Genomic DNA, 13,583 nt, shown 5'->3' with positions numbered 1-13,583 from the left:
ATCAAAGATGGAGGTTCATCCACTCTCTCTACCTGGTATTGTTTAGTTTCACTGTAAATTGAAACGGTATCAAGTATGACCAGTGCCCTTCTCTGGGAATACGTCGCCATCTACTGACAATTATGTGAAATTACTATTTAGCTGAGGTATATGATATCCTTCTGTCAGAGATAGCTAAACCACTTAGTATATGTATTAATTCATGAACATATTTTCACCTTCCAAAAAAGCTTTGCTAATGCACGGTACTTTACCTTGGCATTATCTTTCATTATCTCTGCAGAATCTAGGAATTCCCTCACCCTAATTTTGGGATGGCAGGTAGCCTAGTGGTTAGACCGTTGGGTCAGTAACTGAAAGGTTGGTAGATTGAATCCCTGAGCTGACAAGGTACAAATCTGTCATTCTGTCCCTGAACAAGGCAGTTAACCCACTGTTCCTAGTCCATCATTGTAAATAAGAATTTGTTCTTAACTGACTTACCTAGTTAAATAAAAATGTACCTTCTGTAATAGATCAAGCTTGTTCTTCTAGGCTGAGGTTTTGCCATACGCTAACAATTATTAAATCTCAGATCTCCACAATTGTTTAGGGGGAAGGGGTCAATTTCAGATAGGGTCTGTATGATGTCAATTTCACAGTTAGCAACCGCAATTTAATCACCGGGGGGCGCTGAAGGCCTGACTGATAGAGTGGCCTAAAATAAATTGAGCTGGCCAAAGCCCTATGACAACAGTGAGCTTCAGGTGGATCAGATGGATCGTTTCCCCCTGTCAGGGAATTAGTCAACACAGACAAAACATTCACTTAGAAGGGTCTAATAATAGGGACTACACTCAAAGATGTGCATACTCTCACAGGGCTAAATTCTAATATGAGAGACACATATGCAAAACTGGGATTTTTGTGCAAATATGAGACCTTGTCCCTGTCCCTAAGCCCTTATTTCTCCTCTCCGTGTGAACAGTAGATCTGAAAGGAATGCCATTTGGCCATTCGGCAAACACTCCCCTGAGTCAGATATAACTAGAGTACATATTGTGCATGTAGCCCTACATGCAGTAGGGGGAGAATTCTAGAAGTGATTGACATGCCTGGTAGTCTATGATGTGAATACAGTGATTGACAGGGCTGGGAGGAAATGGAGGAGGACCTTGAGGGTGCAAGAATAATGCCTGGAAGGAGTCCAGGTCATCTGTGTTAGTGGAGGAATACAGTGCCCATGGCACCCTTGAGACCTTGACTCCTCGCCGCTCCCTCTGCTTGGAGAAGCACCCAACATGGACAGAACCCTCCATTGGCCCTCCATGAATATCCTCACCCTGGTCCACACAATGTCGTGCCAGGGGCCACAGCAATAGGACATTCTCCACAGTCTTCAAAGTCTCCCCAAACCCATTCGTTATACGAGCAAATGTTATTTTACTGTACACACACGCACATGCACTCACGCACGCACGCACGCACGCACGCTCGCACACACACACACACACACACACACACACACACACACACACACACACACACACACACACACACACACACACACACACACACACACCTATATATCACTCAGCTAAAATAGGCCTCTCTTCTGTGGAGATGAGTTACTGCCGTCTGACACAACAATGGTCACCTGTTTTCCACACAAACATATAAAGCGTCGCCAGCACAACAACAATCCATATCTGTACAACTGAGGTCAATCGGAGCTATTTTCTCGCTTGACCGTTCAGTTTGAAGGGCTTATGTTTCTATCAAGAATCTGGTGTTTGGCTTATTACTACCCGGACAGATCTGTGCTGCCAATAGTGACATACTTTGGTCCCAAAATACTATTTCAGAAACAAATGTTGAGCTGTGAGCACAACTGAATTGCTTGACAAAAGTGAGCTACCTTGAGTGTGCAGCTGACTTGAGCTGTGTCAATGTTATTCACTGCAGTCATCGCTGTAGTGGTTGCTCAATGCTCAACTCTCTAAAGAAATATCTTAGGGGTTGATTATAATGTTTAATTGTGAGACAATGCTACAGTTTAGTGTTCAACAATGCCTGCCATGACCTCAGTGCACTTATCCGATCCAGTCATGGTGTCCAACCCTCCTATTAGTGAAAAGCCCCACCACAGCTGTTCAAAGCCTCTCCTTCCACACAAACTAGACAAGGGCATCAATTCATTACCGTGGTAATCTAGCGGGCTGAGAAGAACCCTTTTGGAACCCGTTTTCTAAGAGTGTACAGGACCAGTGAAGTCTGAGGCATTCTCACATATTTACAACTACCCATAACCCCCCCCCCCAGACCCCTCTCGAGGATAGGTGCCAGGTTTGAATTTCTAACCGTGTCCCCTGCTTCTAAGATAGTGTGTCACATAAACTGTTCAGAGCCACAGCACCCCTGCATGGGTCAATTACAATGGGTGGCTGGGGGCGGTGGGTGTTAGTCCTCTATATGGCTGGCATGCCTAGGGTAATGTCCCCTCATTGTCTAAACATAGTGCAGGTGGGCAGGGGAGCCAAGTGTTTTGCTATATAAGTAACCAGGGTCACTTTTTAGTGTTCTCTCAAGAGTAAGTGAACAACTGAGAAACTCCTAACACAATGGTAAGAATGACACCTCCTTCACTCTCTCCTCTCAACTTGTCTCTATCTTCACCTTGAAGTTAACTAGGTGTCTCATTTCTATGGTGTCTAGGATGCTGAGAGTTCTTGGAGTAGCTAAACTTACTTCAGAAGTAGACAGCTGTTAATGTTTTTAAATGCATTTATTCAAACTCTATTAATAGCCATGTAGTTTTGTGACTGGATGCTGTGTTCTGTAGCTCAATGTAAGATGTTTATAGTTTTGGTTGTGCATTTGAAATACAATCCAGTAAATGATGACCTATTATTTTTTATAAAATATAACAGTAATTATATTATTACTGTTATATTACTGTTATATTACATGATACTGTCAAAACTTCATGATGTCACTGTATGCAATCTGTATCAAAAAGTATGCAAGCTGTTGCTATTCATCATAACATCAAAGAACTTGTCATTTTCCTGTGTACCGATGTAGAATCTTATTTTGATCAAACTGTTGCAGGATAACTTTACATTGAAGGACATGTAAAAATGTGTCGTGTATTTTAGGTTTAAAAAGGCTTCTGATGTTCAGAAATGTCTAATTTCAACTTTTAGACTTGATTTTCCCTTACGAAAAATTGTATGAATCCCAACAAAAATGTCCATTAATTATAATCCACATACTGTAATAATTCACATTTCATGTTGCTGTAGGATTATTTTCCTGCTGTAGCAAACTGGCTTAAATTAAGATCATACCTCTGTATCTCAGGCACCCAAGAAGGCAAAGAAGAAGGCAGCAGAGGCCAGCTCCAATGTGTTCTCCATGTTTGAGCAAGCCCAGATCCAGGAGTTCAAGGAGGCTTTCACCATCATGGACCAGAACAGAGACGGTTTCATTGACAAGAGTGACCTGAGGGACACCTTCTGTGCTTTGGGTGAGCTAAGGCTAATCTTCGTAACTCCTCTGGAGATTTCCCTTTGCATTATAAAAGGGGTGGGTGAGGTTATCATCCTTTGAGAAGTAGTTGCGCAAGGGATAATCAACAAGGGCTATGCGTTCTATGGAGAATAATGAACGACACGCACGTGAGTGGAACTAACCTTCCACGGAGATGCATTTTTTTCCAGAGAACGCATAGAGCCCAGGTGTTGACTACCCCTTGCGTAACTACTTCTCCAAGGATGTGGCTACAATTTAACACATTTGGCGCTATAAATGCGTTAATTTGCTGGATGAAATGTGTTCGACATCCACTGAAGTAGCTAGCAAGCCAATCAGACAGCTACAGTAGTTACCTTGGTAACCAAACAGACTTGCTAGTTTAGCTAACCAAACCATCAGCCCTTGCTTGCTTTTATTAAAACCGAATTCAACAATGACAATGTTTCAATTCGACTTTTGCTTTCAAAAGCAGCTCTAACAGAACATGTAAGAATTAACTATAGCCATTGAATTCTAGCCTGCTGATAGCTACCATGCATAGGTGTGCTAATGAGGATGCACGACGCAACGTGCAGTGCCTGGATACAGAGGTAGCTAGCCAGTTAGCTTGGGTGCTTGACTGCCATTGTGAGGTCAGAACGTTCGGGTCAACCCTACACATCGGCCATGCGCTCTGACCTCTCAGAGAGCGACACGTTTTGATTTTAGAAACAGACAATCTGACAGCACAGTTGGAGTCACCAACGCTCTGGATAACATAACAGCCTAACCAGCTCTGCTAGGGCGAATAATGTTCAGTGAGCTGTTTATCAACTTTCAAAGCAAAATTACTTCCCCATTGTTCCTCAACTGTAGTGTGTTATATACCATTTTGTTGCTCTGAGTCTCTACTTTTATCCAATGTAAAAAACACAATTTCAAATGTTGCTACATAAGACCGATTTGAGCCTGTCGGTCACATATTGGCCATATACAGTACCACAAACCCTCGCTGGGTCATGCGTAAGAACAGCCCTTAGCCATGGTATATTGGCCATAAACCACACCTCTTCGGGCCTTGTTGCTTAATCTTGAATGCTGATTGGTTAAAACCAGCTGGTGTCAATTACACAAGTTACCACTGGCTAAATCTGTGACATTAAAATGCCTGTTTACTCTGTTCAATTTGACTGCACAATCCACTGCCTCATCAGCCCAGCCAAGCAATTTATAAACTTGATCTCCATTATAAAAAGCATCTCGACATTATCTCACATTTCTTTTAGACTAACAGCTAGTTTACAACAGCAGAGATCTGTATAAAACTTGCTGTCTATCTCTCCAACATTTGCAACATTGTTTCAATATTCAAATTCGATTTCCAACTGTCCCATAGTAATGACGGTGTCGGGATGAGACAGACAGGCAGGCAGCATTTCTCAGCCAGTTGAAATCATGAATCTGCTGCATCCTTTTTATGGATATATACAAAGAAATAAAACAAAACGAAGTGCAGCTAGTTTGCAGTCTTTCCAGCTTCAGTTTGAAGTAATCGTGTTAGCTGTGTTGTTGGCTAGGTCTTCTGAACAACAGTGTCCTGGCGAGTGAGAAAATGTTCACGCCTCATTAGCTCATTGTTATGGATGTTTATCTTGTGGAAGGATGAAATAGTATGAATAAATTCATAAAAATAACGTTTTTAATCAATAATGTCAATCATTATTTGAATATGTTGGTAACCCGTTGTATAACAGTGATAACAACACCCGTGCCAGTAGGTCCTCCAAACACCGGCTTATCGGGCAGTATCACTTAATTATAAACAGGTTATCAGCGTAATTATACCAGTAAATACATGGTATTTATTTTTTTTTTTTCCTTTATTTAACTAGGCAAGTCAGTTAAGAACAAATTCTTATTTTCAATGACGGCCTAGGAACAGTGGGTTAACTGCCTTTTCAGGGGCAGAACAACAGATTTGTACCTTGTCAGCTCGGGGATTCAAACTTGCAACCTTTCTGTTACTAGTCCAACGCTCTAACCACTAGGCTACCCTGTTTTCTAGGTTTTTGTGCATCTATGTTTTGGCCGGGTATGGTTCTCAATCAGGGACAGCTGTCTATCGTTGTCTCTGATTGGGAATCATACTTAGGCAGCTTTCTTTCCCTGTTGTATTTTGTGGGTAATTATCTTTGTTAGTGGCACTATAGCCCTGTTAAGCTTCACGGTTGTTTAGTTATTTCTTGTTTTGTTGGTGACATTTTATATAAATAAAAGAAAATGCACGCATACCACGCTGCACCTTGGTCTCCTTCCAACGACGGCCGTGACACCACCTGGTCATGTGAGTGATCCCAATGAACTCTGACCTGTATCTCTTCCTGTCCTGTGTGTCTCTGCAGGCCGTCTCAATGTGGGTAATGATGAGCTGGACGAGATGCTGAAGATGGCCCCTGGACCAATCAACTTCACCATATTCCTCTCCATGTTTGGCGAGAAGTTGAAAGGTCAGGCAACACCCCTGTATGGCCGACTAGGGCTTGCACATGTCATAGTGCATCACATGTAAACAGAAGCATTATGGCTAGTTAATGCTTTACAACAATCATATATTCAGACAGAAATGAAGAACTAGAATTATAATGAGGCAAATTACTACAGTATTTTCCTTAGTGACCTTTTCCCACGGTGCACTGTTTAGACAGACCAGCTGTATGTCTGAAACATGTGTCTTCTCTCAGGTACTGATCCTGAGGAGACCATTATTAACGCCTTCAAGATCTTCGACCCCGAGGGACAGGGAGTCCTCAAGGGAGAAGAGTAAGGATTTTAACTCTAATATCATCAAACATTGAAACAGTACCGGTAGCTCTTTTCTCATAAAGTTTTCATTCAATAGGGTTTTCTGTACATTTGCTAAGCCTTCCCTTTAAATACGGTGTACCTTTTAATTAGATTTGTCGACAGACTCAAAAGAATACATTGAGAGAACTGGGTCAGAATATAGGGATCAATAAAATAAAGCCATCTATGCATATTCGTCTCCGTTTCCGCACCAACTGGTAGATAATCTGATCATCTAGATTATTTAGACACATTTTTGGTTTCGGAAAGTATGTATGAGTATTTTTTTTAAATTTAAACTGTTTGGAGAGCCTTTATGCTCTAAATATATTGATAAATACAGTGGTTTGATTTATACTGAAATTGTCATATTCAAGTTCAATCCATAAAATATTGGAAGGTGGAGAAAAGTTTACAATAGGGGTTGAACAATAATCTTATGCATCTACCCTAATTCTCACTAATCATGGAACTGTATTACAATTGTCCTGTCGTCATGAACAGTGAGCCAGGCTCCAGGTTTAACCTCCTACGTGTGGTCTGAGATCCATAATGATTCAATTAGGCTACATGTCCCAAATTATTGGGCAATGTTCGCTTAATATGATCCAACTAATGCTAGCGACCCAAGAAGGACATGACAGAGGAAAGAACTATAAAAGGAATTGAATGTGGTGAAAATAAATGTATGTGGGTTTTACTGACAGTGGCCACTGATAGTGCCTAATATTTAACATGATGCAAATTGTTCAAATAAAACAGAGAAAAGCCTGGGCATATAATTAAAACATTCAAAAGCGCATACATCAATTTGGCAAGTTCATCCCTACAGAAGCCTATAGGGTCTCCAAATTTCATCCAGGCAAATTATGAGGGCATACAATAAAAATTCGGAATAACGGCACAACTATTTATATTCTATTTCACTGTGGAAAAGGGGCCGCAATAGCCTACATGTCATGTTGATATGATTTTCAGTTTGCTTCCACATGGCTGGTTTCACAATCTCATCTCCAGAGATCATAAGGAAAAATAATCTAAAACAATTGCTATGTGTATTTACAATCCCATGTTCCAAACGGATTACACATTTACCTAGCTCTTGTTGTAAATTACAGTGCATGGAGAATGGTCTTATTTATGTCAGGAAAAAATTAAGTAGACACTTTTTCCACTTAGAACCGGTAGGTTCGCTAGATGTTATTCATGGTTTCCTCTTGTGTAAAGTTGGTGGAATTAAATCAAGGTCAGAATGCAGTTTATCTGTAGACACACCTCTGCCACACCTTAATTTATTCGAGCTCCACCTCAAACAAGTAGTGTGTGAATAGCATGCTATTGTCATGCTTAAATTCAAGGTCAGATTACGCATAGAGAGAAGAGCATAGAGAGGTATTTATGTGCCATTCACACGCTTAACTGAGGTCTGAATCAGGGTCTACAGATGTAGGATCTTAATTTGATCACTCTTTTGTTGCTTAACATTTTCCTGCACAGCAGGAAATTCACACTTTGTAGTGTACTTTAGGTTTTAAAAAGTCCAAGTTATAATTTCCACTTTAAAATGTCAGACTTGATTTGCCCTAATGAAAAATGTATCAACCCCTACAAACAAAATGTCCATTCATTATAATCCATATAATAATTCCTATTTCTGTTGCTGCAGGATTATTATTAGCCAGTTTGCTACAGCAGGGGGAAAAAATTAAGATCCTACATCTGTAAGTCATTAGCTACACTTTTAGAAAAAAGGGTAATTTGGCTGTCCCCATAGGAGAACCCTTTTGAGTTCCATGTAAAACCCTCTGTGGAAAGGGTTCTACATGGAACCCAAAAGGGTTCTTCAAAGGCTTCTCCTATAGGGACAGCCAAAGCACCTTTTTTTTCTAAGAGTGTACTACAGTAAGGCATTAGATTAATTTTTTTAAATGACTCGATTCTAATCTATTGAATCTCTCTTTTGTGATTGCTGATAATTATCCATCAGTGATAGCGTCGCTAGTTTTATAGTCATGGATTCTTGTAGAGCAGAGACCTTTTCTTGTAGAATGTTGCAAGTGTTTTTGGAAATAATTAAGGAAGAAAGTGTAACTCCTTGAGGTCAACTCTGTTAAAATAACTCCCTGTCACGTTTGATGTGCTGTACCTAAGAATCATCATTTTCCCTTCCAGTATCAAATATTACATAATGTCTCAGGCGGACAAGTTCACCGAAGCTGAGGTAATGTCCTTCTCTCAGGTTTCTGAGGCTCAGTGGGATTTGGGTTTGGAATCAGTTTTCAGCTGTGCTAACATAATTGCAAAAGGGTTTTCTAATGATCAATTAGCCTTTTTAAAATTATAAACTCTGATTAGCTAACACAACATGCCATTGGAACACAAGAGGGATGGTTGCTGATAATGGGCCTCTGTATGCTTATGTAGATATTCCATATTGTAGCTGTTTCCAGCTACAATAGTCATTTACAACATTAACAATGTCTACACTGTATTTCTGCTCAATTTGATGTTATTTTAATGGACAAGAAATGGGCTTTTCTTTAAAAAACAAGGACATTTCTACAGTCAGTGACTCCAAACCTTTGAACGGTAGTGTACATGTAGGTGGAGTTATTAAAGTGACTATGCATAGATAACAACAGAGTAGCAGCGGTGTAAAAGGAGGGGGGCAATGCAAATAGTCTGGGTAGCCATTTGATTAGATGTTAAGGAGTTATATGGCTTGGGGGTAGAAGCTGTTTAGAAGCCTCTTGGACCTAGACTTGGCGCTCTGTTACCGCTTGCCATGTGGTAGCAGAGACAACAGTCTATGACACCGCCTTGTATAAAGGTCCTGGATGGTAGGAAGCTTTGCTCCAGTGATGTACTGGGCCGTACGCACTACCCTCTGTAGTGCCTTGTGGTCGGAGGTCGAGCAGTTGCCATACCAGGCAAAGGTGGCTCTCGATGGTATAGCTGTAGAACCTTTTGAGGATCTGAGGACCCATGCCAAATCTTTTCAGTCTCCTGAGGGGGAATAGGTTTTGTCGTGCCCTCTTCACGACTGTCTTGGTGTGCTTGGACCATGTTAGTTTGTTGGTGATGTGGACACCAAGGAACTTGAAGCTCTCAACCTGCTCCACTACAGCCCCGTCGATGAGAATGGGGGCATGCTCGGCCCACTTTTTCCTGTAGTCCACAATCATCTCCTTTGTCTTGATCACATTTAGGGAGAGGTTGTTGTCCTGACACTACACGGCCAGGTCTCTGACCTCCTCCCTATAGGCTGTCTCGTCGTTGTCGGTGATCAGGCCTACCACTGTGTCATCGGCAAACTTAATGATGGTGTTGGAGTTGTGCCTGGCCGTGTCATGAGTCATGAGTCAGGAGTGAACAGGGAGTACAGGAGGGGACTGAGCACGCACCCCTGAGGGGCACGTGTTGCGGATCAGCGTGGCAGATGTGTTGTTACCTACCCTTACCACCTGGGGCGGCCCATCAGGAAGTTTAGGATCCAGTTGCAGAGGGAGGTTTAGTTCCAGGGTCCTTAGCTTATTGATGAGCTTTGAGGGCACTGATGTTAAACACTGAGCTGTAGTCAATTAATAGCTTTCTCACATAGGTGTTCCTTTTGTCCAGGTGGGAAAGGGCAGTGTAGAGTGCAATAGAGATACCACGTCCTGATAATCCGTCTGGCCCTGTGGCCTTGGGAATGTTGACCTGTTTCAAGGTCTTACTCACATCGGCTGCGGAGAGCGTGATCACACAGTCTTACGGAACAGCTGGTGCTGTCATGCATGTTTCAGTGTTATTTGCATCGACGAGAGCATAGAAGTAGTTTAGCTCGTCCGGTAGGCTCGTGTCACTGGGCAACTCTCGGTTGTGCTTCCCTTTGTAGTCTGTAATGGTTTGCAAGCCCTACCACATTCGACAAGCGTCAGAGCCAGTGTAGTACGATTCGATCTAGAGCACTGACCCATTCTAACTATATATATATATATATATATATATATATATATATATATATATATATACAGGAACCCTATGTACTTACAGTGACCTAATGCAGTACTACTGAGTCCCTTGGAGACCATGGCATTTCTTTCTTAAAAGCACATGGATGTGTTCACAGATATAACTCACATTAATATTGCATGTGTGTTTACCATGACTTGTTTTCATAGCAAAACCATGAGTGGAGATTCCTGTCTAATCCAGGCTTACTCAAAGAAGGCCTTATCCTGACTTGACATGCATGTGTGTTCACTTTTATTTCAACTAAATATACACACCAAATTCAGAGTGCAAAAGGGCTAAGTTAATGTATTGTTTCAACCCATGACCTAGCGTGACCGTTGTGTGCTTTACTCGTCTAGGTTGAAGACATGTTCACAAACTTCCCCCTGGACGTCGCCGGCAATCTGGACTACAAGAACCTGTGCTACGTTATCACCCACGGAGAGGACAAGGAGGCGGAGTAAAGGAACCAATCACAACCTTCAAATCACCAGACCAATCACCTCTGACAGCCAACAACACATCATCACCCTTTCCACATCTCACCATTCTGACAATAAAAACATAGTAAAAAGGACTATGGTGTTAACAAGGCATTGTCATTTGAACTCCAAGATGGTGTTGAAAGTGAAGAGTTGATTGGGGTCAGAGGTAATGCTTAACAATGTATTCTATATAAGGTGGGAATATCCTTTTGCATATTTCAGACACCTTCAAGTCGCAGGGGTTCAGAGGTTAAGGGAAGAAGAGTGCCATAGGGATACACATAAAACACCATGCTTCAGATTGCCCTTACATAATAGGAGTTTGGTGACGGATTCAGATTCATCCTCTGTCCCATTTGTCCATTGTGTGATTCATAGGAAATTCATAGGAATTGAGACTGATAAGACGAGCAGCAAGCCATGGTACATTACATTGTGCATGTAAAATACCACAAGTTATACTGAAGATCAACATAAGACAGGTTCTTACCTAATTTATATCTACTCAAATGGGGTACAATTTTAAATAAAAAACGTTAAGGCAAAAATCGTCTCATTTGTGTCTTAAAATAGGCTACATTTACAATTCCATATGTTCACTAGAGCCATATCAATGGTGCAGAAAAAAATGAAGACAAATCCCAATCAGTCAAAATTATAGTGAATTTTATGAAAAGAACATTCTTCAAAATACTGGGCCAAGTCAAACGAAAACAAACACCTTTAAAAAAAAAAAGGGAATGTACTGTAAAACTGAACCATTCTCAAAGATGAAGAAAAACAAACACACAAATATGAAGTAATGAGTCATGAAATTGTCAGAGACATGCTGTAGGGAAAGACATAACAGTTGAGCTGCAATAATAATAATCTGGTTACACACTCTGCAAATGAGTTGGCAAGGACTCCACACCCAATATAAAAATGGTCATATGAGAGCATCCAACACACAACCACATTCCATCTCCAATCCACCAGACGTCTATTCTATTCAACCTATTTATAAATGTGGTTTTCAACAGGTGCATAAAAAACATGTCATGTAAAAAATTGGAGTTAATAACTCCAGACTGAAAGAAAAGGTGAAGCTAAAAGTAAGATCAACGGGTCAAACTTTATTTTACAGTTGGCTATTCAACAGTTTCACCTGCTTCACCAGCCTACTTGTTGAAACAGGACTGCAAAGCAAAAGCGCTACCTAGTGCTACAGCAATTAATGTTACCTCAAACCATGTGAGGCGATGTAATCTGATATCAACATGCATGTCCATCTGCTCCAATGATATGCAACAGTGGCAGATACAGTACAATATCCCCTACTGCATCGGATACAAAATCATTACTATAAATATAAAACCGAAACAAAACCAATTTATTTCCCTGTTGTGTTCAAATCAAATTCAAACCATTCAAAAACAGAAAACAAATCTTCTCAAGTCTTGTAAAAATCAAACAGTACAGATATTCTTACTGAATACAGATAAAACTAATATATGTATCCTACTGGCTATAGTATCTCCTTTTACCCTTGGTAATCCTACAGTTCCCAACAGGAGTATGTCATTGAGAATATGCACATGTTGAGACCAGTACCAGCACCAAAGTTACACAATTACATTTAAATAACATGACTACGATAATGACACAGTACTAAAAGTCAATGTAAAAAAAACACATTATAAACAGGCCAAATTCAAGGATCTGAGTAAGAATTCTGTGATTCCATGAGTATTGACTGGTCATCCACTCTGACCCAGAGAACACATGGTACGTCTATCTCAATCTCTTACCCAATCACTGTTCGTATACAAACCATGCTCTACTACACCCCTTGGCCGGACCATCTAATTGCCCCTCCTCCTCACTCTTTCCTCTCCAATCAGCTTTCTGTTTCCTGTGGTGAGAGAGTGGAGCAGGGTTTTGGGTCCTGCCCTTTTGTTTTTAAACATGGGCACCAGGTCTGACAGGATGTCCAGGCCAGAACCAGATTCTAGTGGGTTTTGTGAGAAATGACCAAAGAGAGAGAGAGAGAGAGAAAAGGAGGAAAGGATTGGGGATGGAGACAGAGGGAGATCAATTTAATCTCACAACCAGGACTCTCCAATACAACATAACTTGTCACTGACAGACACAGTGATTGCTTGGAATTGGACGCTGTTGTTTTCTGAGTAAGGGTGTGTGTCTCTCACCATGAATGCCGATCATGTGCTCCAGAATGAGAACCCTCTCAGCCAGGATCTTCAGAGCCTCTCTCAGCTGCTGCAGCCCCTCCCCCTGGACAGAAACACATCACTACATCAAGTTCAGCTATCAAATTCAAATTCAGCTTCCATCAGGAACAATATGTTAAGGTCTAATTCATTTATTACAGTACAATTACGGTATACTGTACAACTACTAAATACTACTACTGTGCTACTATTATGACTGCTTTTTCATAAGAGTGAGGTATTGCAAATGTGTCTATGTGGACTATTAAATCATATAGAGGGAATGTATAGGGTCACCTCAGCCTGGGTATCTTCTGGCTCACCCTTTGGCCCTGGTACACCCTAAAAACAGAAACACAAATGGAAAAAACACAGGTGGTTGGCAAAGATAACAATTTGTATATATGTTTAAAAGCAGTCAACTTTTGTATCCTCACTGTGTACTCACTGGCTGGCCATGTTCTCCCCTGAGTCCTGGGGGTCCCTGTGAGGAGACAGACGCTGTATGAGCGATGTCATGTATAGACTGTACATAGTGTGGAATTCCCATCAA

The 13,583-nt window shown here is 41.1% G+C and overlaps 2 protein-coding genes across 2 annotated transcripts in view; one reads left to right on the top strand and one right to left on the bottom strand.

The window, feature by feature from the left end:
* The first annotated feature begins 2,472 nt into the window (after positions 1–2,472).
* On the top strand, positions 2,473–10,912 carry LOC109873304 (myosin regulatory light chain 2, ventricular/cardiac muscle isoform). The gene is made up of 6 exons (XM_020464958.2): positions 2,473–2,603; positions 3,343–3,508; positions 5,898–6,002; positions 6,237–6,315; positions 8,512–8,560; positions 10,695–10,912. The coding sequence occupies exons 1-6, from the start codon at positions 2,601–2,603 to the stop codon at positions 10,797–10,799; spliced, it is 507 nt and encodes a 168-aa protein (XP_020320547.1). The 5' UTR covers positions 2,473–2,600; the 3' UTR covers positions 10,800–10,912.
* Positions 10,913–11,469: 557 nt separating this feature from the next.
* Positions 11,470–13,583, bottom strand: part of LOC109872482 (collagen alpha-1(XXVI) chain) — a 78,501-nt gene continuing 76,387 nt past the window's right edge. Inside the window, exons 12-15 of the mRNA XM_031808231.1 lie at positions 13,479–13,514; positions 13,328–13,372; positions 13,010–13,094; positions 11,470–12,810 (exon numbers count right to left, since the gene is read on the bottom strand). Coding sequence (XP_031664091.1) covers positions 12,665–12,810; positions 13,010–13,094; positions 13,328–13,372; positions 13,479–13,514 — 312 coding nt within the window. The 3' untranslated portion in view covers positions 11,470–12,664. The remainder of the gene's footprint in view (positions 12,811–13,009; positions 13,095–13,327; positions 13,373–13,478; positions 13,515–13,583) is intronic.

Source organism: Oncorhynchus kisutch, linkage group LG28, assembly GCF_002021735.2.
Source record: "Oncorhynchus kisutch isolate 150728-3 linkage group LG28, Okis_V2, whole genome shotgun sequence".
In the NCBI taxonomy this organism is placed as follows: Eukaryota; Metazoa; Chordata; class Actinopteri; order Salmoniformes; family Salmonidae; genus Oncorhynchus; species Oncorhynchus kisutch.
The sequence above is the reverse complement of the archived record's forward strand: the minus strand, read 5'-3'. Positions and strand labels throughout refer to the sequence as shown.

What these genes read in the sequence shown, in the direction of transcription:
- LOC109873304 (XM_020464958.2), top strand. An exon ending in GGACACCTTCTGTGCTTTGG is followed by an intron (nt 3,509 to 5,897) that starts GTGAGCTAAGGC and finishes GTGTCTCTGCAG; the next exon opens with GCCGTCTCAATGTGGGTAAT. An exon ending in GGAGTCCTCAAGGGAGAAGA is followed by an intron (nt 6,316 to 8,511) that starts GTAAGGATTTTA and finishes TTTCCCTTCCAG; the next exon opens with TATCAAATATTACATAATGT.